This window comes from Typopeltis vanoorti, chromosome 7, assembly GCF_054136105.1.
Source record: "Typopeltis vanoorti isolate ZY-2024b chromosome 7, IOZ_Tvanoo_1.0, whole genome shotgun sequence".
In the NCBI taxonomy this organism is placed as follows: domain Eukaryota; kingdom Metazoa; phylum Arthropoda; class Arachnida; order Uropygi; family Thelyphonidae; genus Typopeltis; species Typopeltis vanoorti.
The window spans coordinates 73,955,974-73,980,968 of record NC_143555.1 but is presented as its reverse complement, the minus strand read 5'-3'; the positions used below and the strand labels follow the sequence as shown (position 1 = coordinate 73,980,968).

Genomic DNA, 24,995 nt, shown 5'->3' with positions numbered 1-24,995 from the left:
ACTACCACCTACAAACCCATCAACCAGATCCACAACCTGTTACCTTCGCCCAAAGACAAACTTTCACCTATGCTACTGCCTGGTGTATACGAGGTTCCATGCTCCTGTAAACTCTCTTATTATGGACAGACAGGCAGATCAGTTTTTAAACGCATTTTGGAACATCAAGACCATATCCACCTCATCAAACCGCAAAAATCAGGTCTCGCTCAACATGGAGTTGAAAAACCCAAACCACAAGATCCACTGGGAAAAGGCAAAACTCCTGCACAGATCTTCATATAAATATGAATGCTTATATAAAGAAAGTGCTGAAGCCCTACTTCACAGACCAAATCTAAATCGCAATGATGTTCTTGCCATCCCTAAAGTATGGGAAATTGTCATACAAAATAGTGTAAAAATAACTTAACTGTAATTTAATTAATTTAATTCAATTTAATCTAATTTAAGTTCAGGCCGCAACATGCCACTGCACCCAATTTGGATTCCATTGTACATACGCACCCTATCCTTTGTGTCATTCCTAGTATTGTTCTACTGTACTGACGATGTCCTAAGATACCTAGGACGAAATATTTACGTGATAAAAAACCTACTACTGTGGTTGACGTGTGTTAATTTTAATCGTATTAGGATTGTGGAATGCTGATTCATTTTATGGAGGGTGGAGAAAGGACAAGAGGGCATCTTTGGAAGCTGAGAATGAATTCCGTTAAGAAAGGGGGGGGGGGAACGCTAGAATTTTCTCTCATAGAGTGGTGCATGATTGTAATAGATTGCCATTGAATTTTGTATGTGCAAGTGGTGTGAATAAATTCAAGAATAAGTATGATAGCTGGTTCATGTAGTATGTGGCCTCCTTCGATGAGTCCCTGACTCTGCAGGTCTGTTTTGATGATGATGATGATAATAATAATAATAGTAATAAATTTCAAGAAGTAGGAAAAATACAGAAAACATAGAAAGCATTTGAATAGTATCAAAAATGTATGAAAAACTAGGTATTGTGCACACCATTCTGTAAATAATAGCTTTTTTTTTTTACGATTCCTTTTCAGGGCATGAAGTTGCAAGTGATTTTAAATCATTTATGACAGATATTCAGATTAGAGTGCAACGGGTAAGTATTGTTTGAATGTGTGTGTAAGTCATTTGGTTTCATTATTACAGTATTCCTTCAGTTATTCAATCGTGTACTGGCTAGGTAATTGATTAACTGAAGTACAGTAACTGAAGTCACTTCACTTGGTAACCTATTCAAGGGTTTGTAAACTAAGGATCTGGTCATTGGAGGTTGTGCACTGATGTTCAAAAGCTAAGGATGAACCACATTTTTACCTGTTTATGAAAAAATTTTCATGACTACAGCCAAATGTGGACATAAATTTATTGCCAGCAAACTAATAAATTACATTACACAAAAAATTTGTTATAAATTTCATACAAATTAAATTGCAATATATTTTTAGCAAAAGTTACAAATTTGCTAAGAACTTAAGAAATTAATGTACAGCGCTTAAGAAAACTATGCAGAGAGACATTTCAGTATGGAATATTTTCACCCCAAACTGGGATGCAGCTCTCACAATGTTGTACCATGCTTAGCACCAAGTGATTCAGGAGTTCTTGAAGCAAACTGGCCCACTTCTCCTTTAGAGAAAGGATAAATTGTTTTCTGGAGGAGAATTTTGAGCAGTAATGCGTCTCCCTATTGTGTCCCAAATGGACACAATAGGGAGATGCGTGAGGTTGAGATCTGGGAGGCGTGCTGACCATCCAATTCGATTAATATCCTGCTCATGTACGTTGTGGTGTGGCAATGTCATCCATAAAATGAAATGTTTACCTACAGCATCACGGAACAATTGAATATGATGTTGAAGAAATTCGTTGCACTATCATTCCTCAGTCGTAGTACCTTTTTCAACACATGTAGCTTGGTGCATCCATTAAATATAATGTCTCCCAACACCATGATCCCAGCACCGCCATATCTATCCCTTTCAAAAACATTCTCACAATGGTAAGCAGCAGTACCACTTTCATGCCAGATCAAGTGTTATCTTGAATTGGAGGAAAAACTAAAATGACTCTCATCTGTAAAAAATACATTAGCCCATTGATGCTTATCCAATTGTTATGGGTATAACAGTATATCGTAGTTTTAAAACACTTAAAACTACGATATACTGTGGATAAAGGTATACACAGATTTGTCAGATGTTTTTTGGCCACAGTTTGTTGAGATATCTGTGTACCTGTGCTTGAATGGAGTTGACTTGCAAGCTGACCTGCCGTGGTGTGTAGATTACATTTTGCTGTTATAACCAAAAGTCTCTCTGTATGCACCATGGTACGGTGAGGACGACCTCTTAGGAAACACCTGGAACACATGCCATTGATTTGAACTTCTACCCCTGGAACATATTCCATTGATTTGAACTTCTACCCAGAGCCTGAATACAACACTGTGAGATTCCAAACACTCTGGCAATATCAGTAATTCTGCAGCTTTCTTCAAGCTTTCCAATATAATTCTTCCCCACATGAAATCATATAGATGATGTCTTTGAGACATTACATGACATCCAAGTTTGCAATTTTATTCCTTCATGGAAAGAGCTTCCTTCAAACACAATTTGCTTAGTTCAACCTTTTGCCTTTTATCATATTCTATCACGTTACCCCTTTGTGCACGATTCGAAAATTTGAATGTGTACCCAAATTCTTTTTGAAATTGTCAGTTATACAAATTGCCATAAGCCGATTCATCTGAATTTACGGTTGTAATCTTCAGAAAGTCCTTAGGTTTTGGACAGCAGTGTATAATTGAGGATACACTCTACTTTAGGTTAAGTAAAACAGTGCCTAAAGCTTTATATACAGGGTGGCTATAATAAAAGAGGAGGTGTTCAGAGCCCTGTATCAACCAAACTTGGTATAAGTATGCTCTGGAACATGGGGGTTTTGATTTACAGAAGATATAAAAAGTACAAAATTCTGCCACCAGGGGACATTTGGCGCTATAAGCTTGTAGTTTCGGATTAATTAAACAGTAATGGCTAGAAGAGATGCAACAAATTAATTTTCATGTTCGTATAACGTGCAGATGTGGTTCAATATGTCTTCCTTTGAGAAGTTCTAAAAACTGCATTCTGTGAATGACATTTTCTACATGGAACACAACAGATCTGCCTCACATGCTGCGTTATTCTGTATTTCAAGGTTACTAAATCAGGAACATGTCCTTCATACACAATGTGTTTCAGATGGCCCCCACAACCAAAAGTTCACATGGGTTGAGATCAGGCGAACAAGGTGGTCATGCATTTCCCATAGCATGGCCACCTTGTGAAATGCTTTTGTAACATTTGCTGCACTGCCAATTTAATGTTGAGGTGCTGCTCCATCCTGCATGGATATAGTAGTCAAGATTACTGCAGTTGCAGAGCAACAAAGTTGCACAGCATCAGCAGAGATGGTACAAGTCACTGGTCCTGTCAGGCGAAGTTCTTCTAAACTGTATGGATTAATAATAAATGATGCAGTGAAACCACACTGTGACTTTTGCGGAGTGTAAAGGGGTCTGATGGAACATGAGGATAATTCACAGCCCAAATGCTGCAATTATATGAGTTAACACTATTCAGATAAAAATGTGCCTTGTCACTCCACAAGATTTTCCACATTCATGCAAACCCACCTCCATTCGAGCTAAGAATGTCAGGGCAAACTGCAGTTCAAAAACTTGAGTTTTTGCATCAGCATGAAGCAAAGCTTGAGTATGGGAGATCTTGTAGGGGAAAAATCTTGGCATTTGATGCAGGATTTTTCAGTCAGTTCAGTATGGCATGTCCATTTGTCTTGATATTGCCCAAGCACTGCTGGACCCTTGTGCATGATTCATTAAGTGTTCCACGATGGCAGTTGCAACTTTGATAACTTGTTGAGAAATAATCTGTTTGCACCCTTGTCTTAGCCTCACTTCTAAAGATCCACTATTTTCAAATTATAAAATCATTTTTCTAAGATTTGTTATTGTCATTGGACCTTTCTCTGAACACCTTCTTTTTAATTATGGCCACCCTGTGTGTGTGTGTGTGTGTGTGTGTGTGTGTGTGTGTGTGTGTGTGTGTGTGTGTGTGTGTGTAACTCATCCCATTATATTTTTAAAGTTCATGAGGTTAAGCAGATCTGAATAACCAGTTATTTTGGTTCTAAAGTGTATATTTAGTTTCTATTGAAATAAGAATCTTTTCTGCTGATAAATGGATTTTTTTTAAAAAAATTCCTTTCAGGAATACTGATATCAGGCTTCTATGGTTTGTTTCCATTGTTAATATTCCTTTTAGCAATGTTATTGAAGCATTGGTAGGAAAAAAATATGCTAAAAATTGTTTTATTCAATCACTGTCTGTAATGTCATTAGGTATTATGGAAAGTGTGATTGGATTAAAAACAATAACCACCACCATACATGTTGTTGTTGGCAGACATAATATACAGTGATTCATTGACATGCTCACAGCAATTGTGCTGTTGTCATTTGCTGTGAGCATGTCTTTAGTTAGGCGATCAAGCCGACGTGTCTGGTCACTCTCTTGGTTGTTGGCTGTCGACATTAAGCCTCATGACTGATTTTTGCCACAGTGTCTTCATTGCTATGCATCACGTGGCCATGCCATCTTAGGCACGCATCTTGCATCTTCTGTTATTGGTGCGATGCCAAGGATCTTACATATGTCAGTGTTTGGTATTCGGTTGAGCTTGGTTATGGCCAAGTGTCCATCTCAGCATTCTCATTTCAATTTTACAGTATATTTCATTTCAATTTCAACTATATAGTATATTCGAGTTCATCGAATATACTGTATAGTGCCCTGATTAAATTTATTTTGCATAAATGCAATCTTTTAGTGTGTAGCTCTAAGTCATACAGCATGTGTGAAATATTTATAATTAATTTTATTTTGGCTTTTAAAGCTTTACTATTAAATGTAATACTGTTTTGTTTCTGAGTAGTACAGTATTTTGTTTAATTTTAGAATAAAAGCTGTTGATTGTTAATTTTCAAAGATTGTCCTTGCATGCTGTAGAAAATCTTTTAATGCTGAATATTGTGTTTTTACTCTGCTGCTGTATTTGTTTATTCCTGTCTCAGCAACTGTTATAACAGAAAGTCAGTGACACACTCTTCTTACATTTGCTTTCACTTTTTAAATTCATATCACATTTAGGTGTTGGTAGATGATTTTCATTGCTTGATGTAAGACTCCCATCTACTTATTGGAGGATTAAAGTGGACTAGAAACAAACATGATACATGAAAAAGTATCATGTTTGTTTCTAGACTGATTTCTCTCTTGATGATTTAATCATTATACTGTTTACAATAATGGTTGCAAGATTCAGTGCCCAACTATTTAATATAATGACCATTCAAGTATATGCACCCCCCCTCCTGCGGAGAGTGCAGATGAAGAAATTGAGAGATTTTACAGAGATCTACAACTAAAAATTGATGAGGTACCAAAGCAGGATATACTCATTGTTGGAGGAAACTGAAATGCAAAGATTGACAGAAATAACACAGGATGGGGAAAAGGTCATGGGAAAATTTGGATGTGGAGAAAGAAATGATCGTGGAGAGATGCTTCTGGAATTTGCCACTGATAATGACTTGATAATTTGCAATTCCAAATTCCAGCAAGCAGATTGTCATAAATGGACATGGTGCTCCTTCGATGGCAGGCATAGGCATATGATCAACCTGTTATTAATAGACCAGAAATGGAGAACATCAGTTCAACAGTGCAGATTATTCCAAGGAGCTGATGTTGGTTTGGACCACAGCTTAGTGATTGTGAATATAAGACTAAAACTGAAACAGAAGTACAAAGGAAAGTTCCACAAAGCTAGAGATATCTCAAGACTAAATGTAGACAGGTTAAGAACAGCATATCAGGACATACTGGAAACTAAGCTTAAGACCACAAGTGAAAAACAAAATACAGTGGTATATCGCTAATCCGAACCTCTTTAGTCCAAACCCTCCAGTAATTCGAACTGCGATTTAAAATATGACACTACAGAATGAATTAGAAGACGATGATGATGACGAACTCAAAGAAAAAAAAAAATAAAACATGAAGAGGCAGCTGACAGTTTTAATATGTGTATAGAATGGGCTAAGCAGAATGAAACTCCATTCCACAAAATTTTGTTGCTAATATGTTGCTAATGCAGCTCAGAGAAGAAGCATTCCAAAAAAAGTTTAGCTTCCAAGAAGCAAAAGAAAATCAGTGACTTTTCATATTGGTATCACAAAATAACACAAAACAAAAAAAAAATTTTTTGTGTTGTGTGCAAGAAAGTGATATTTTTTACACAATAATATAGTGCAGGTACATAGAAATTAAATTTTTTACTTGTGTACCGTATTATTTTTTGTTTTACATTATAGTACAGTAGCTTTTTTTCTATCAGTTATTTCATTTATTTACAGAATTAAATTGATGTACCATTAGAATCTGATTATTTTAGTCTTAAATGCTAGTTATTGTTGTCTCTTGTGGGAAAATTCGCTAATCTGAACAAGCACGATTTTATTAGTTCGGATTAGCAAGATATGACTGTATAAATACAAGAGCAGAACAACTGACTACAGTACTAAAAAAAAAAAAGTGGATCATCAAGAATAACTCAGGGAACCCTGAAATTGGTATAAGAGAAAACAGAACTGAAACTTAAAAGAGATAATTCAGAGGCAGCAGATGAGTTATACCATCAAAATTGCAATGAAGTATGGAAAGCAGCAAGATCTGATAAAGCCAAATGGCTGGAGGACCAATGCAAAGATATTGAAAAGTACTATGGGGAACACAAAACTAGAGAGGTCTATAAACTTATAAGAAATGTCAATAGAAAGTGACAAACAAGATTACTAGCAGTCAGAGATGAAGTTGATAAAATATTGATGGACAAGACTGAAATCGTATACAGATGGACAAGATATTGCAGTGAACTATATAAAAATCAACGAAATAATACTGCAATAGAAGTAATCAAAGAACTAAAGCAATCTCTCCACCAGCAGAGATCTTTGAAAATGGCATCTTGGAAGAAGAGGTGAGTAAGGCTATAAAACATCTGAAGAACAACAAAAGTCCTGGAGATGACAACATAATTGTCATAACCAGAATAATGAGATGCTAAAATATGGGGGAGGGAGGGAATTAGTTGTGAAATATAGAGATCAGGGTATGCCCTCCCCAAAGAGTGGAAAAAAATCGGTCTTGGCCTTTCTTCATAAGAAAGGCAGTGCTTTAGAATGCACCAATTGCCGAATTATTGCACTAATGAGTCATCTTGGCAAGTTCTGATGAAAATACTTACAGAACACCTGAAATGTCATATGGAGGCACATCTTCCTGATGAGAAAGCCAGATTTCGAAAAGATCGAAGTACAGTCCAACAAATAGTCACAATAAGACTAATAGCAGAGAAAGCTCAAAGAAAGAACAAAAAGATATACTGCTGTTTTGTGGACTTCCAAAAAGTCTTTGATAATAAATTGATCTGCCCATTGAAAGATATAAACAGCCAAGCACAAGCAACAGTCGGGATAGCAGGTGTGACTGGAGATTGGTTTGCCACTAGTAAAGGCACAAGACAAGGAGACCCAATATCACCAATCATCTTCATCACACATCTGGGAAGAACACTAGATAAGATTAAAGAAAAAGGTGGAGGCATTTCAATGAATGGAATGAGAATAAAATACTTCTGCTTTTCAGATGGCATCGTCCTGATTGAAGAAGATGCAGCAAGGTTGGAACAGACACTGCAAACACTATATGCAGAAGGAAAAAGATATGGACTGAATGTCAGTTTTGAAAAAACTAAAACAGTGATATTCGGACAACAGGAGTTACTGACCAAAGTTACCATAGAAGGATTTCAAAACTAGAAAATGTGGAACACTTCATACATCTTGGATGACGCATGACTTAGACCCAAAAAAAAGACGGAAAAATTAGAATAGTCAGAGCAACAGCTATCTTAAAAGCCATGGACAAAATATGAAAGAGCCGAGCTATAAAGATACCCACTAAACTACATATTGGGAAACCTGATATCTTCAGCAGCATGCTCTATGGATGTTCCTGGGTATTTCTGAGAGAACCTGAAAAGAGGATATTAGCATTCGAGAGGAAGTGATATAGAAAGATCTTAAGAATAAGCTGGATCCAGAAAGTGAACAATGGGGAAATCTGTAGATTGAATACAACCAAAGGAAAACATGATCCAGAAAATAATCGAAAGGAAATTACATCCATTTCTCCATATATGTAGAATGAATGATGAGAGGAAATTAAAAATGCTGCTTTTTGGGATGATTGAAGGAAAGAACAGAATTTTCAAAAGGCAGACCAAACAGAGAATGGGGGCAATGATATCGTCAAATGATGCAGAAACTCTGCACGAAATGGAATGCATTGGACGAATCATATCAAGATGGCATTAGACACCTACAGCCTTTGAACCCATGGTTGTTGTTATTGTTGTTTGACTGCTTATAATACCAATACATGCATTACATTTACAACCTGTTGTGGGAGGGATTTATGTTTTAAAAAAAAAAACACTTATAAACTTATTAAAATTTCATATCTTCAATGTTATAAGACTACTAATGAATTATTGAGGGGTGCTTAAATTTGAGGCTGAATAACTGGAAGGAGACCTCCACGCTGCCTTTTGAGAAATGCAGAGAGCCAACCAGGGCTTCTAACCTGATGTCCAATCCTCACCTTTTAATGCTGCACCGTGTTGGGTATCTACCTGGTTACTGAAGGAACAAGGATGGGCTGGTGATTTAGGATTTAGCTGATCAAATTCTATTCTTATTGGCTTAAACCATAACACAAAATAATGATACAACATGATGAAATTTCATGCCAGCTGGGGCATCTCCAAGTTAAACAAGGCCCTGATTGTTTTCATCAGGGAACTAGGGTGCACAGCAAAAAAAAGTCAGATACTAAAACAAATCCCACTCAACATCAGCAGAGATCAAGATTGGCACCATCAACAGAAAAGAAATGGAACTAGCAGAAGAATTGGATAAGTACCAGTTCTATATAATAGGCATGACTGAGACAAAGAAGACAAGAACATGTAAGATTTTTCTAAGCAGCTGATACAAGATATTATATTCAGGCAATAACAATCAGGGAAAAAGATAGCTATAATATTAAATAATGTCTAGCTATAATATTAAACACTAAATTTGAGGATAATCTTCTTGAATGACAGGCAATATCATGTAGTGATTGGGGCTAATATCAGAATCAGAAACTGGACAATGAGATTTATTTGTGTTTATGGTCCCACAGAAGGTTCTACTAAGGAAGAAGTGGAGGAATTTTTCAAGGCATCAGAGAAGGCAGCTGATACAATGAAAAGGTGGCTAAACAGCACAGTAGGAAATGATTACTGATTACCAGACACATATGGATGTTTTGGGAAAATTTGAAGAAAAGAGCAGTGTTGATAATATTGGTAAGTACCTGTTGGATTTCTGCTCAGAACATGGACTAATTATTACTAACATAATAAATTTAGTTTAATCCTTTATCCAAGTGTAAGCGAACAAAGTTTGCTCCTGAAGTATCTACAGGACTGAGGCAACTCGTAAAGGTGGACTAAGCTCTCATCACTTGTCTTAGCATCCCCCATAATGCAAAGCATATCTCCTTGCAGACATGTATAATGCTATGCATTAAGGGAAAGGCCACTACCCAGACTGGTTTCGATCTTTATTGAGGTCTCGTTAGTGGGAGCCAGACTCAGACGTGGTGATACTAAGGTGGAAGTAATGGAGAAGTCATATTTACCTATACGAGTTTATCTATATTTACCTATACTTCAGGCAAATACTTTGTGTGCTTACACTTGGATAAATGATTAAACTAAATTTATTATAGTCTAACCAAGTGGAAAAAACTTCCAACATCTTTCTCTAAATCCAGAGTAATTTAATAATAAGGTGAGACACCTTTTGGCAATTCATATAGGTAAATATGACGAGACCTCAGTAAAGGTCAAAACCAATCTGGGTAGTAGCCCTTCCTTTAATGCATAGCATTATACATGTCCACAAGGAGATATATAATGCTAGATGTATTATGTATGTCCACGAGATGTGCTTTGCATTATGGGAGATACTAAGACAAGTGATGAAAGCTTAGTCCACCTTTATCATGAGTTGCCTTGGTCCTGTAGATACTTCAGGTGCAAACTTTGTTTGCTTACACTTGGATAAAGGATTAAACTAAATTTATCACAGTCGAACCAAGTGGGAAAAAACTTCCAACATCTTATTACTAACATCATGTTACAGTATTAAAATGTGTTCAAATTCACATGTAGAGAACATGCAAGAAATAAGTTTCACTGACTATGTCATAGTTGATATCAATGTTTTCACACTGGTTCAGGACACAAGAGGATACAGAGGATTTGAAATAGGAAGTGATTACTATTTAATTTTGAGGAGAATAAAATTGAATTTCATATTGAAAAGAAGAGTGTGTAAGAAAGGTTTGAAACGAATCAGAATTGAGCAACTGCCAGATGTGAACTGTAGACTGAAATAAACAAACATCATTGAATTAAAAATGAATGAATTTGATAACAAGAAAATAACCTTGGAAATCCATTGGCAAATCCTGAAGAAAACACTTATTGATTCAGCCAGAGGCATGTGGTGAGGTAATCTGCAAGGATAGAAAAATCAGGACTCCATGGTGTACTCAGCAAGTTAGAGATAGTCAAGGAAAAGAAGAAGAAAGCATATCAAAAGTTCCATGAAATTCTGTCATGTTGTGCCATAATTTTCCATTGAAGTTTAAGCCAGTCAGAATACGGTTTGGTTGGCTAAATCCCAAATTGCCAGCTGATCCTCATTTGTTCAGTATCTAGGTAGATACCTAAAAGGTGTACCACGAGTAGATGAAGATTGGACATTAGGTCAGAAGCCTCTGTTGGTTCTCTGCATTCTTTAAAAGTCTACATGGAGGTCTCCTCCTAGTTATACAGCTTTTACCCTTACATACTCCCCTTCCCCCTCTTATAATAGGCTCAGTAACCTTTTACATTCATGTAACTTGTCTTCTTTGATACCTAATTAATATTCTAAGAGGTAGTTAATCCTAACTGCATAGTGCATTATGGCTGATAGTTGCATGTGTTCTGGATTAAAAAAAAAGAAGTTTTTAGGAGGAAACTAAAGTTTTTCACCATATATGAGACCAACTGACACTTTCAATTAAAAAGCCATCATAAAGATACCTACCATCCTAGATAGGATTCACGCCTAATCTTTCTAACCATGGAAACTGACTGGGCTATGAAGGCTTTTATGGACAGAACAGTTTCTGAATTTTTTAAATTATGCAAATACACTAGTGTCAAGCCTATGGACAAACTACATTTTATTATTATTATTATTATGTAATATCTCTAAGGAGTCCAAAGATTCATCGAGGGAGGGCACCTACTCTGCATTTCTCTGTCTCCACCACTCAATCAACCAACTTCAGCGAACTGCATCATCTATTCCAATGTCATCTATTACCCACTACCACCACCACTAGTATTTTCACAGACAATCACAAACATCCATGCCCATGACAGGATTCGAACCCGCAGCCTTTTGGCTGGAGAGGCGAATATGCTAACCACTTGGCCAACCAGGCCAGCACAAATTTCATGACTTTAGCCAAATTTGAATATAAATTTATTGCCAGCATACTAATAAATTATATTACACAAAAAATATATTATAAATTTTGTACAAATTAAATTGCAATGCATTAAAATTACAAATTTCCTAGGGACATAGGATTAATGTATACTGTTTACAGAAAACTATGCAGAGAGAGAGAGAGAGAGAGAGAGAGAGAGAGTGTCATTTCATTATGGAATATGTCTATCCCAAACTGTGATGCAATTCTTACAATGACTTACCATGCTTAGCACCAAGTGACTCAGGAGTTCTTGAGGCAAACTGGCTCACTTCTCCTTCAGAGCAAAGATAAGGCCTTGTTTATATTCTGGAAGGGTATTTTGAGCAGCAATGAGTCTCCCTATTGTTTCCCAAACATGTTCTATGGGGTTAATATGGGGAGTGTGTTGGTCACTCGATTTGATTAATATTCTTGGTCTCCAGAAGTATCTCCACTGCTCATGTACGATGTGGTGACATTATCATCCATAAAAATTAATTGTTTGTCTACAGCACTGCAGAGCAATTGAAAATGACGTTGAAGAACTTAGTTCCAATTTCTTTCACCGTCATAGTTCCTTTTTTCCTCCCAGTACTTGTAGCTCAATGCATCTATTAAGCACATTGCCTCTCCATACCATGACCCTAGCACCACTATATCTATCCCTTTCAAGAACATTCAAGTGATGGTAAGCAGTACCACTTTCACTCCAGATCAAGTGTCATCTTGAATCAGGAAGAACTAAAACAACTCTCATCTGTAAAGAGTACATTAGCCCATTGGTGTCATGTCCGATTGTTATAGATACAACACCACTGAAAACATGCTCTCCGATGAACTATGGATAAAGGGATGCAGACCACAGGCCTTTGGACATATAGGCCTTCTTGCCACAGTTTGTTGAGATATCTGTGTCCCTGTGCTTGAATGGGGTCAAATTGCAAGCTGACCTACTGTTGTAGGTTGATTACATTTTGCTATTATAACTAAAAAGTCTATTTGTATGCACCATGTAGGGTGAAGATGACCTCTTAGGAAACACCTGAAATACATTCCATTAGTTTGAGCTTCTGCCCAGAGCCTGGATAGAGCACTAGAGATTTCAAACTCTATGGAAATATCAGTAATTCTGCATCTTTCTTAAAGCTTTCCAATAATTCTTCTCTGCATGAAATCATCTAGATTAGGCGTGGCCAACTTCATTCTATATGAGGGCCAATATTACGATGAGTAGTAACGTCACGGGTTGCACACTTTTAGACAGAATAAAAATAAACTGCATTTTTTCAAGGCAATAGTTATATGTATTGAATTACTATATTTGTTAAATCATTTTACTACTTGGAGAACAATATAAAATACTTGAAACGGAATTTCTGAAACTGATCACTGTAACCAGAGCAGAGCAAGTGACTTTCAATGATGCGTTGTGCATAGAAATCTACCACTCCCACTACAACTCACACAGAGAAGCAGTAGATTTTATAAATTGAGTAATCTTTTTAAAGTAATTTTGATTCTGTGTTGAGAATATAAATTGTTTCCATCATCAGAAATAATGAATATAACTAGTATATCAATCAGAAAATCTGCAGTCACAACTAATAGCTATATTGATAATACATATGATTTAATGTAGTTTTTATCCTGCCGTGGGCCGCACAAAATCATGTTACGGGCCACATGCAGCTCGCCAGCCTGCTGTTGGCCACCTATGATCTAGATGATGTCTTTGAGACATTACAAGACATCCAAGTCTGCAACTTTATTTCTTCATGAAAAGAGCTTCCTTCAAACACAATTTGATTAGTGTAGCCTTTTGCCTTTTATCCTGTTGAGTGATGCCATGCGATGCCTTTGCTTGTAATTCGAAGATTTGAATGTGTGCCCACTTTCCACTTGAAGTCATCAGTTATACAAATTGCCACAAGCTGATTCATCTGAATTTGTGGTTGTAATCTTGAGAAAGTCTGCACGGTTAGCCTAGTGGCCATGCACTTCGCAACCATATGCCTGGGGAAGGAGTGTCCTAGGTTCGATTCCTGTCAGAGACGTGAGGAGCTTCAGGATCTTCCTCAGCCATAGCCAAGTTAGCTGATTTTGGGCAGTAGGGTCTCCCCCCCCCCCCAGTTTAGCTGGGGTTTTTTCATCCTGCAAGCAGGCAAACCAGCCCTGTGAACACACACGGACTACAGCCATGAATACCTCAATTAGAGATGCAGCAAAGGAGTGGCGTGCCTGCTGCATTATTTTGCCATGACTCCTCATTAGGAGGAGAAGACCCAACCCATCTAAATTAAATCAGATAGAATCTTCAGAAATAGTGTTCATCCTTAAGTTTTGGACACCAGTGTATATGTTCTGTATACTAGCACATTCTACACGTATAGTCATCTTTAATGACTGTTCACTAATGAAAGTTGCAGATGCCATACTGCAGTCTATTAAATTTTAATGTGCTTTAATAGTGTTCTGTGTTCTCCATGTATTCCTATATTATTATTAATTTTCATGTTTCCAATTCTTGCATTTAAGTCTCCTGCTAAAATTATGTAATCATTTTTATTTATTTTATTATATATGTTTTGTAGCTGATTATAAAAATCAGTATTATCCTGTTCTCTTCCTTCTTCTGGCGCATATAAACCAATTATTGTTAAATAGCCTCTATCTATTTTTAATCTAGCTTCTATTATTCTTTCATTCCATAATTTATAATGTTTTAACTGTTTTAAAAGGGAGTTATGAATCCAAATCATGACTCCTGCTTGTGCTCTTTGGTCTCTGTCGACTCCACTGTATATCACATTAAAATTTTCAGTTCTCATAGTTCCTTTTAATTTCTTTTTTGTTTCAGTGATTACCGCTATTTTAAAATTTCTTTCATTTAATAACTGGTCTAATTCTATTTCTTTATATGCTATTCCTCTTACATTCCAGTTTGCTATGTGTATTATATTTTGTCGTTTCCATTTCTGTTTTACCTTTTCCATTCCAGGGTCATTTTCCATAGATTCAGTCTGATTATCTTTTTCTGTCAGCTTACAACTAGGATTATGTTCTTCATGTCAGGGGACTAGCCTGACGATGGAATAGTTCAGTGGTAGGGCTGCTACCTTAAGGTTTCTGAACTAGCCTTCTTCCGAATTTAAACCCATAGGAGGAATAGGGTATATTGAAGGGGAAAGAGTAGATTATAGAAGAATTATAGTAAGGTTTATAGAGAGGGCATAGTTGTAAGGCCAGAAATGAAAAGACCCCCATGGCCCTCGAGCACTCTAATAGCATAAGGGTCATAAAATAAGAAGGGTTGGCTGATAAGGCCTTATAGGAAAAATTAAAGTAAGTGGATCTTCCTCAAAGTAGAAGGAGAGGATAGATCCAGTTAGGGGTCCATGGGAGTGCCGCTTCCCTTACAATCAAGATGATTGCCCATTATGGCCCTGTTGGTCCACGAATCCTTATTCAGTATATTCGGACCACCCCACCATATATATGCACACACACATGGTGGGTTCCGCTATCCTCCATCTAGGGGACGCGCTCTCTATGGGTTACAGGGTCCCCCGAGAGGGATACTGTTAAGTTTACTGATTATCCAGGAGAAGGCTATGATGACCTTATTCAGTGGAGGCATTCCGAAAATCTGAAGAAAATACTAAGCTGATTGAACTGCCAGACATAAAGAAATTTACAACAAAGGGACTAGCCAAGGTTTTTAACTTGATAGACCTGGTGTTAGCAAAATTAGAATTGATGGACCGAAACACTGAGTGGTTCGAAAATGTTAGCCGCCGTATCTATTCCAATATGTCTAGCTACAAGGCCATCTATGAGGACAGGAAGCGTTTGGCCACACAATCTACTCTACACATGTTTGTGAGATACCGTTCAAAACAAAGTCAAGATGACAACTCAGACGATCCAGACTACCCTCAGCCTTTAACATCGAAAGGGGTAAAACTTCCTGCAGAACAGCATTCCTTAGAACAGCTAACTTAGCCGTCACAAGACATTTTTTTATTTGAAAAGTGAATACAGTATTTCAGTTTGTTTTTATATTCTTTTATATTATGTATTTTTCATACTTTCATATTTACAGTATGTATATTATTCAAATACAATTGATAAATTTTTTATAATTGAATTTTTTTTAATCACCTCAAAAATGAAAAATATCTGATTAATGGCAAAAAAAATTAATGTTAGACAGCAGTATGAGTAGCCATTGAACATTTTATTGTATGTGTGTAATTTACAAATTCAAGTTACGTAAAGGTTTATGGAACGCATTACTTACGTAACTTGGGGTGTAACTGTATATGAATTCTATTAAGAATGAAAAATGAAAGCATTAGGCCTGATACTATATCAGTAAATCAGATTATTAAATTTAACTATATATTTTATGGAGGTGATGTTATACACCTAAATAAATATACAGGTGTTTAGTAATGTTGAAATAAATTAAGTAATAGTTATAACAAATTTGTTTAAGTTAAGGGATATATATCCCATATCATTTCTTAGCCGAATAAGAAACTCAAAGAGTTTCATGCCGAATGTAGTAGAAACTATATAAAGTTCGGCGATTCCAAGCATAAGCAAATACCTGAATACTGCAGCAACTGACCCTTAAGGTAATGCAAGCTGAGACAACTCAGGTCTCATCAGTGAGTAGGTCTACCTACTCACTGATGAGACCTCAATAAAGGTCGAAACTGGTCTGGGTAGTGACCTTCTCTCATAATGTAGAACAGTAATACAGCTCCTAGGAGCTAAGTTCACATTATGGGTAAATATCAAGAATAGTGATCGGAACTTGCTCCACCTTAGACATGAGTTGCCTCAGCTTGCACTACCTTAAGGGTCAGTTGCTGCAGTATCCAGGTATTTGCTTACGCTTGGAATCGCCGAACTTTATATAGTTTCTACTATATTCGGCATGAAACTCTTTGAGTTTCTTATTCGGCTAAGAAACGATATGGTATATCCCTTAACTTAAACAAGTTATATGTCGCCGAATTGAAGCTTTTGGCTCTTCATATGTCTAATAATGTTATAACAAATTTGTTAAAAAAATCAACAGTGAAAAACACGAAGGAAAGAAGGAAGATGAAACAGATTAATTGCATTATCTGAAGCTGAACATTTTTGCACTGCTGACTTACCGAACAAAAATAAACTGAGAAAATTTAAACACCCATTCACAATTAAAGAACAACTGTTTCTAATTTTTTTTTTTTTTTAATAATAGCTATTAAAAGTATTGAACAATACAAGGTTTGAACACTTTTTTCTCAGTACAGTTCATAAACATGCGACTCCATTGTGATTTGTAATGCTAGTGACGTTATCTCTCTCTCTCCACACACATATATAATATATATATATATATATATATATATATATATATATATGCATGCTTGGAAAGAGGTCAACAGACACCCCAATGGGCAAGATTTATTTCAGTGAGGCATGTGTTTGTAGCCAGTATAAATCGAAGGAATATGATTCTTCCAAGTCAGTGCAGGAGATGGCCACAAGTTGGGAACTGATTGAGTTTGAAAGAGGTGTTATGATAGGATACCATGTTGCAGGCCTATCTGTTCAGCTAATTGTCAAAAAATTGGGTCATCCCAGGTCAACAGTCAGTGATACCATACTTAGATGGAGGCATTTGGAGTCAACTGCAAGTGCTACCCACAGTGGATGACCCCCCCCCCCACACACACACACTCACCGAACATAAGGGTGCTACGAAGAATAATATGTCAGCCATTTGCCAGCCAATATGTCGAGCATTGACTGTAACGTGAATCTGCACAAAAAACATTCAGAACTGAGATTCACAACATGGGTTTCATTGGTGGTACTGCAATATGCAAGCTCCAAATTACTCAAGCCAACACTGCATCGTCTTCAGTGGTACAAAGAGCATCTACAGTGGTATGTGAAAGCTTGGAACGCTATGCTATGGAGCAGCAACTCGTGCTACACCCTCTACTGAGCAGATGAATAGGTGTGGTGGATGCCCAGTGAACATTACTTACCCGAGTGCATAACCCCAACTATGAAATTCAGAGGTGGCAGTGTGTGTGTGATGTATGATCCTGTTTTTCCCTGATTTGGCCTTGAACAGTTAATGTTCAAGCAATGCTTCCTATGTAAAAGATCAAAATGGAAAAATACTGCTATACTACTAGAAACACAAGATAGCATCATAAAAAGTTGGAAAGAATATGGAAAAGAACTGTTTAACTCTGATATTCAAACCAAAACTTAATACAATTGCAGAGGAAAACGGCAAGATCTTAAACGATACTAATGACATAGCCAGAAGATGGAAAAAGTATTGCACCGAGCTTTACAATGACCCAGCTATTCAACAAGAAGATGAAGAAATGGAGCCAGAGATCCTCAAAAGTGAAGTAAAACAAGCAATCAAAAAATTAAGGAATAACAAAGCCCCAGGTCCTGATTCAATACTGGCTGAAAAACCTTGGAGAGAATGCAGTCAACTGGATACATGATTTATGCAACAAAATCTGGATGACTGGAATATGGCCAAATGACTGGACTAGTTCCACCATTATCCCAATCTTCAAAAAAAAAGGCAATCACAACAAATGTGTAAACTACTGCACCATTGCCCTTATCTCACATACCAGCAAGATTTTACTACACATTATTAAGGAAAAATTACAAAGTTTTATAGACCATCAGATCTCAGAAGAACAAGCAGGATTCAGAAAAGGTCGAGGAACTAGATATCGTATATCTAACATCAGAAAAATAACAGAAAAGCAAGGAAATTCAACTTGAGCATTTATCTATGCTTTATAGATTACTCCAAGGCCTTTGACTGTAGGAGGTGGGATATCATGGTAGAATCAGGAATACCAAACCATCTAGTAACCTCATAAAGAATGTATATCAAGGAAATCAAGCAACAATAAGAATTGAAAACTAAGTGTCCCCTGCATTCCAATTTGAAAAAGGATCAAGACAAGAAATGCATACTCTCACCATTACTATTCAGCCTTTACAGCGAAACTATAATGAAAAGATCTCTAGAAAAGTGTGGAGGCATTAAATTAGGTGGCCAAACAATCACTAACCTATGATATGCAGATGACACAGTGATAATAGCAACAAATGAACAGGAATTAAAATCCATTCTAAATCAATTAGAACGGGAAAGCTTAAGCCATGGTTTACAAATAAATCAGGACAAAAATAAAAAATAACGGTTTAAACAATCCAGAAGAAAGGTGTGTTTAAGGGTCTGAGAGGAGACCGCTATATAGCCTTTAAAGGAATGCAGAGAACCGATCAGGGCTTCAGACCTAATGTCCATTCCAAACCTTCTTGTGATACGCATTGTTAGATATTTACCTGGATACTGAACGAACAATGATGGGCTGGCAATTTGGGATTTAGCTGACCAAATTGTATTCTTATTGTCTTAAACCAAAATAAAAAATGATGGTACAACATAACAGAATTTCATGCTGGCTGGGGCATCGCCCAGTTAAACAAGACTCCGTTGTTTTTGCCAGGGAACCAGGGCAAACAGCGAAAAGTCAGCGACTGGAACAAATCTTAAAACCCACCCCAACTCAACATCACCAGAGTTCAAGATCGGTACTATCAACATAAGAAGCCTGAATGGCAAAGAAATGGAGCTAGCTGAGGAATTGGATAAGTAACAGATCGACGTAATAGGGGTGACAAACAAAAAAGGCAAAAACTGGCGAGATCTTTCTGAGCAATAAATACAAAATGTTATATTCAGGCAATGACAATCAAGGAAGAGAAGGAGTAGCCATAGTATTCGACATTAAATACGAGCTAATCTTCTTGAATGGCAGGCAGTCTCAAGTAGAGTGATGTGGGCAAATATGAGAATGGAGAACTGGACAATGAGACCTATTTGAGCCTATGGTCCCACAGAAGGTTCTTCTAAGGTAGAAGTGGAGGAATTTTATGAGGATATAGAGAAAGCAACTGACACAATGAAAAAGGAAAAGTTGGTCCTTGTTGGGGATCTAAATAGCAGAGTAGGAAATGATTGTCAGACATAAAAAAATATTTTGGGAAAATTTGGAGAAAAGAGCAAAGCTAATAATAATGGTAAATACCTGTTGGATTTCTGCTCAGGACATGGACTGGTTATTACTAACACTATGTTCCAACATAAAAATGGGCACAAATTCACATGGAAAAAAGAGGCAAGGAATAAGAAAAGTCCCATTATAGTGATGTTTTCTCCCTGGTGTAGGATACCAGAGTGTACAGAGGATTTGAAATTGGAAGTGATCACTATTTAGTCTTGAGCAGGATAAAATTGAATTTTGTATTGAAAAGAACATCTAAGAAAGTTTTAAAGCGAATAAAAGTTGAGCAGCTCTCAGATGTGAACTGTAGACTAAAATACACAAACATGATTGAAAAAAAAAATGAATGAGTTTGAGAACAGAAACCAAACCTTAGAGATTCAATGGTAAGCCCTGAAAAAAACATTGGTTGATTCAGCCCAGAGAGGCATTTGGTGAGGTTGTTCGCAAGGATAGAAAAATCAGAACTCCATGGTGGACACAGGAAGTTAAAGAGGCAGTGAAAGAAAAGAAGAAAGCATAATCAAAAGTTTCTGGCAAATAAGTCAGCTTGTGCTCTTAGAATACAGAGACAAATGTAAGAAAACTAAAAACTGGGTAAAACTAGCTAAACAAAAGTTGGAAGGACTTTGGTAAGAACATAGAAAATAAATATGAAGAAGGTGGCAAGATATTCAGGAGGTTGTTGAAGAAGCTCAGAAATGGAGGAAAGAGTGCTGTAAAAGGAATTAAGGATGATAAAGGTGACATGAAAACTGAAGAAAAAGTTATCCTTGATGTATGGAGTAATTACTTCAAAAGATTGCTAAATGAAACATGCAGTGATGACATCGCCATGGTAAAAAACACTGGTCAGACATGCAGTGAGGAATACATATCCATGCTTGAAGTAGAAAAAGCCACCAAAAGCCTGAAATGTGGAAAGGCAGCATGAGTAGATGATATTCGACCAGAAATGCTCAAGTATGGAGGTATAAAAGTCTTACAGTGGCTGCACTGCATAGTTTAGAAGGCCTGGACAGAGGGACAAATTCCAGATGATTGGAGTAGAGCTCTCTCTCAAGGTACCTATATATAAAAAGGGAAATAAAACTGAATGTGAGAATTAGAGGTATTTCTCTACTGAGTGTTCCTGGCAAGATATATGCAAGTATATTTGAGAAACGTTTGAGAAGGATTGTGGAAGAAAAGCTTGGTGAAGAACAAGCTGGATTCAGGGCAAATAGAGGCTGTTGGGATCAGATTTTCACTTTACGACAAATAGTTGAGAAATCATGGAAATATAACAAAGATCTGTATTTAAGTTTTGTCGATCTGGAAAAGGCATATGACAAGGTGCCAAGATAGAGAGAAGCATATTCAATATGCTACAGTTATATGGTGTCAATAGGGCATTATATCAAGCAATACTTAGTCTGTATTTGAGTTGTAAGTTGGCAGTTAGAATTGAATGAAGTATAGGAAGATGGTTTAATGTTAAATCTGGTGTGAGAGAAGGATGTACATTATCCCCTCTTTTATTCATTATCTATATGGATCACATTATGAAGGAAAGTGGCATTAAACCTGATATCAAAATTGGAGATGTTAATGTCAGCTCTTTGCTTTATGCAGATGATGTTATACTTCTATATAAATCTGCTACAAGTCTGCAAAGTGAATAACTGTTGTAATAGATATGGTATGAAGGTCAGCAATACAAAAACAATGAAAATAGGCATAATCGTTGAAAATGTTAACTACATTGTGAATGGAGAACCTCTAGAACAAGTAAAACATTTCAGTTACTTAGGCACGATTTTTAATGAAGATCGTAAATTAAATATGGAAATAGACAACAGAATCAACAAAGCTGGTATGGTAGGAAGTGAAGTATATAAATTTATATGGAATAAGAGAGAAATTAGCCAAAACATTAAATTAACCTCCCAACCGACCGGTGTGGATGAAATATTCAACACTCTCTAGCTTTTTTCATGGATCAAAATTTCGTCGGCATTCTACCTTTTATCATGCCATTACCTTCCTCCGCCGTTAATCTCGTTACGGCTATTCTATAGCATTAGTGGATTAACTGTTGCTGAGTGACCTTTGTGTCCCCTCCCCCTGTCTTTACATCTATTGTGTTGCTTAGAATTTCATTTACTGTCCTAAGTTATTTGACCTTTCTTGCCTCTAAAATGATTTATTGTGTCTCTTCCCAAAAATTGAAACCAATTTCACATATGCGAAAAAAAAAATCAATCCTGAAATGCCCACTGATCAGCTTTTGCAATGAATCTATTTAGTGATAGTGAATTTGGTGTATTTTATTCTACAAATCAGTGCACCAGAAGAGATGCACTGATTGTTCTTTCACTTTACGTATAATAATTGAATAATTTTTTTTCGAATTTTAAAATTTTCAAATGTTTGCTTTGAAAATATTATGTCAAATATTTATATTTTTAAATGGGGGGGTGGGGGGGGGGGGGGGTGGGGGGGGGGGGGGGTGGGGGGGGGGGGGGGTGGGGGGGGGGGGGGGTGGGGGGGGGGGGGGGTGGGGGGGGGGGGGGGTGGGGGGGGGGGGGGGTGGGGGGGGGGGGGGGTGGGGGGGGGGGGGGGTGGGGGGGGGGGGGGGTGGGGGGGGGGGGGGGTGGGGGGGGGGGGGGGTGGGGGGGGGGGGGGGTGGGGGGGGGGGGGGGTGGGGGGGGGGGGGGGTGGGGGGGGGGGGGGGTGGGGGGGGGGGGGGGTGGGGGGGGGGGGGGGTGGGGGGGGGGGGGGGTGGGGGGGGGGGGGGGTGGGGGGGGGGGGGGGTGGGGGGGGGGGGGGGTGGGGGGGGGGGGGGGTGGGGGGGGGGGGGGGTGGGGGGGGGGGGGGGTGGGGGGGGGGGGGGGTGGGGGGGGGGGGGGGTGGGGGGGGGGGGGGGTGGGGGGGGGGGGGGGTGGGGGGGGGGGGGGGTGGGGGGGGGGGAAGTTTTTTCACACTCAGATTGGAGAGTGTCCATGTCTCTACTCCATATAATAATGTAGACCATATGTAGCATTTGGAGATTCTTAGTCTTGTTTTCAGATTTAATTCTCTAGATGTTAGTAGATTTTTCATACTGTTGAAAGTTGACCTTGCAATTTTAATCCTTTTTCTAATTTCATCTTCTGTCCTGCCATTCTCTGTGATCAAGTGTCTGAGGTACATGCATTTTTGCACCTGTTCTAATTTATTTCCTTTTATATTGATGCATATTTTTGGTATTTTCTTTTCTCTTGAAATTATCATGATTTTTGTCTTTTTAAAGTTGAAACTGAGGCCATACTGTTCACTATACTTGAAGGTTTCATCTATAAGAGTTTTGAGGTCATATTCGTTTTCAGCTAGAAGAACCGTGTCATCTGCATAGGTTATTAATATTTCTGCCCCCTACAGTGATTCCTTTGAGGTTACTAATTTTATTAAATATTTCTTCTGTGTACAGATTAAAGAGAATCGGAGAAAAGACATAGCCTTGTCTTACACATTTCTGAACTGGGAATTCTTCCGAGGTCTCTCTATTTATTCTCAAAGATGCAGTCTGTTCCCAGTAAAGATTAGTTAATAGCCTAATGTCATTTCCATCCATACCTATTTTTGAAAGGATTTCAATTAATTGTTCATGTTGGACATTGTCGAATGCCTTTTTGTAATCTATGAAGCAGAGGTACACATCTTTTTGTTTTTCTAGATATCTTTCTATGATGGTTCTGACGTTGAAATTACCTTCTCTTGTACCTACATTTCCCTTGAAGCCACTTTGTGTATCATTTATTTCTATGTTTATTTTTCTTTTATTTCTTTCAAGAATAATGTATAGGAGGATTTTTGATACTGACTGATGATGCTGATTGTCCTGAACTCTTCACATCTTGTAGCTTTTGTTTTTTTGGAAATTGGAACGAAAATTGAGTGATTAATATCTTTGGGTAGAAATCCACTCTTGTATGTTGAAAGTTTATTTTTTCACTTGGTTAGAGTATAATAAAATTAGTTTAATCCTTTATCCAAGTGTGAGCAAACAAAGTTTGCGCCTGAAGTATCTTCAGGACTAGGGTAAGGTGATACACACCAGGGCAACTCGTTGTAAAGGTGGAGAAAGCTACCAACACTCCTATCTCAGTATCTCCTATAATGCAAAACACATCTCCTTGCGGATATGTCTAATGTTATGCATTAAAGGAAGGGCCACTACCCAGACTAGTTTCGACCTTTATTGAGGTCTCTTCAGTGGGAGCCAGGCCCTAGTGGAAATACTAGGCAGAAGCATTAGCAGGTCATCTCTACCTATAGGAGTTGCCAAATGGTGTGCCACCCAAATGGTGTGCCACCCTTAAGGGCCTGGCTCCCACTGAAGAGACCTCAATAAAGGTCGAAACTAGTCTGGGTAGTGGCCCTTCCTTTAATGCATAACATTAGACATATCCGCAAGGAGATGTGTTTTGCATTATAGGAGATACTGAGATAGGAGTGTTGGTAGCTTTCTCCACCTTTACAACGAGTTGCCCTGGTGTGTATCACCTTACCCTAGTCCTGAAGATACTTCAGGCGCAAACTTTGTTTGCTCACACTTGGATAAAGGATTAAACTAATTTTTATTCCACTCTTGTATGTTTTATTGCATAATTTTGTTAGAAATTTCAGTCCTCCTTCAAGAGCCCTCAACCATTCTGCCAAGATGTTATCTATTCCTGCAGCTTTATGTGGTTTTAGTTTTCTGACAGCATTTTCAACTTCACAGAGTAAAATGGATGGTCCTTCTAAATCAGTCTGTTCAGGATTATCATTTCTTGGTTGTTCATATAAAATCTTTCCATGATTTCTTTTTTATCCATTAGAATATGGTCTCTTGAGTTTCTAATGACACTTGCATGGTTTGCTGTATTTGTCCTGCTTGTCATTTCTCTGATATTTTCATGCATTTCTCTGCTTCTGTGTTTTCTATCAAGGTTTTCTATATCTATACATTTATATTTAATCCATTCCTCTTTGGCTTTCCTGCATTCTTTTTTTATTTCTTTATTCCTGCTTTTATATTCAGGTTTGATCTTTAACTTTTTTTCTTTGTTCCATC

General features: G+C 37.6%; 1 protein-coding gene across 2 annotated transcripts in view; it reads left to right on the top strand.

Annotated features, from left to right (window-relative positions):
• Positions 1–24,995, top strand: part of Graf (GTPase regulator associated with FAK) — a 573,290-nt gene that overhangs the window by 178,980 nt on the left and 369,315 nt on the right. For both annotated transcript variants that reach the window (XM_090395958.1, XM_090395957.1), the window contains one exon: positions 1,062–1,123. In XM_090395958.1, coding sequence (XP_090252084.1) covers positions 1,062–1,123 — 62 coding nt within the window. The remainder of the gene's footprint in view (positions 1–1,061; positions 1,124–24,995) is intronic.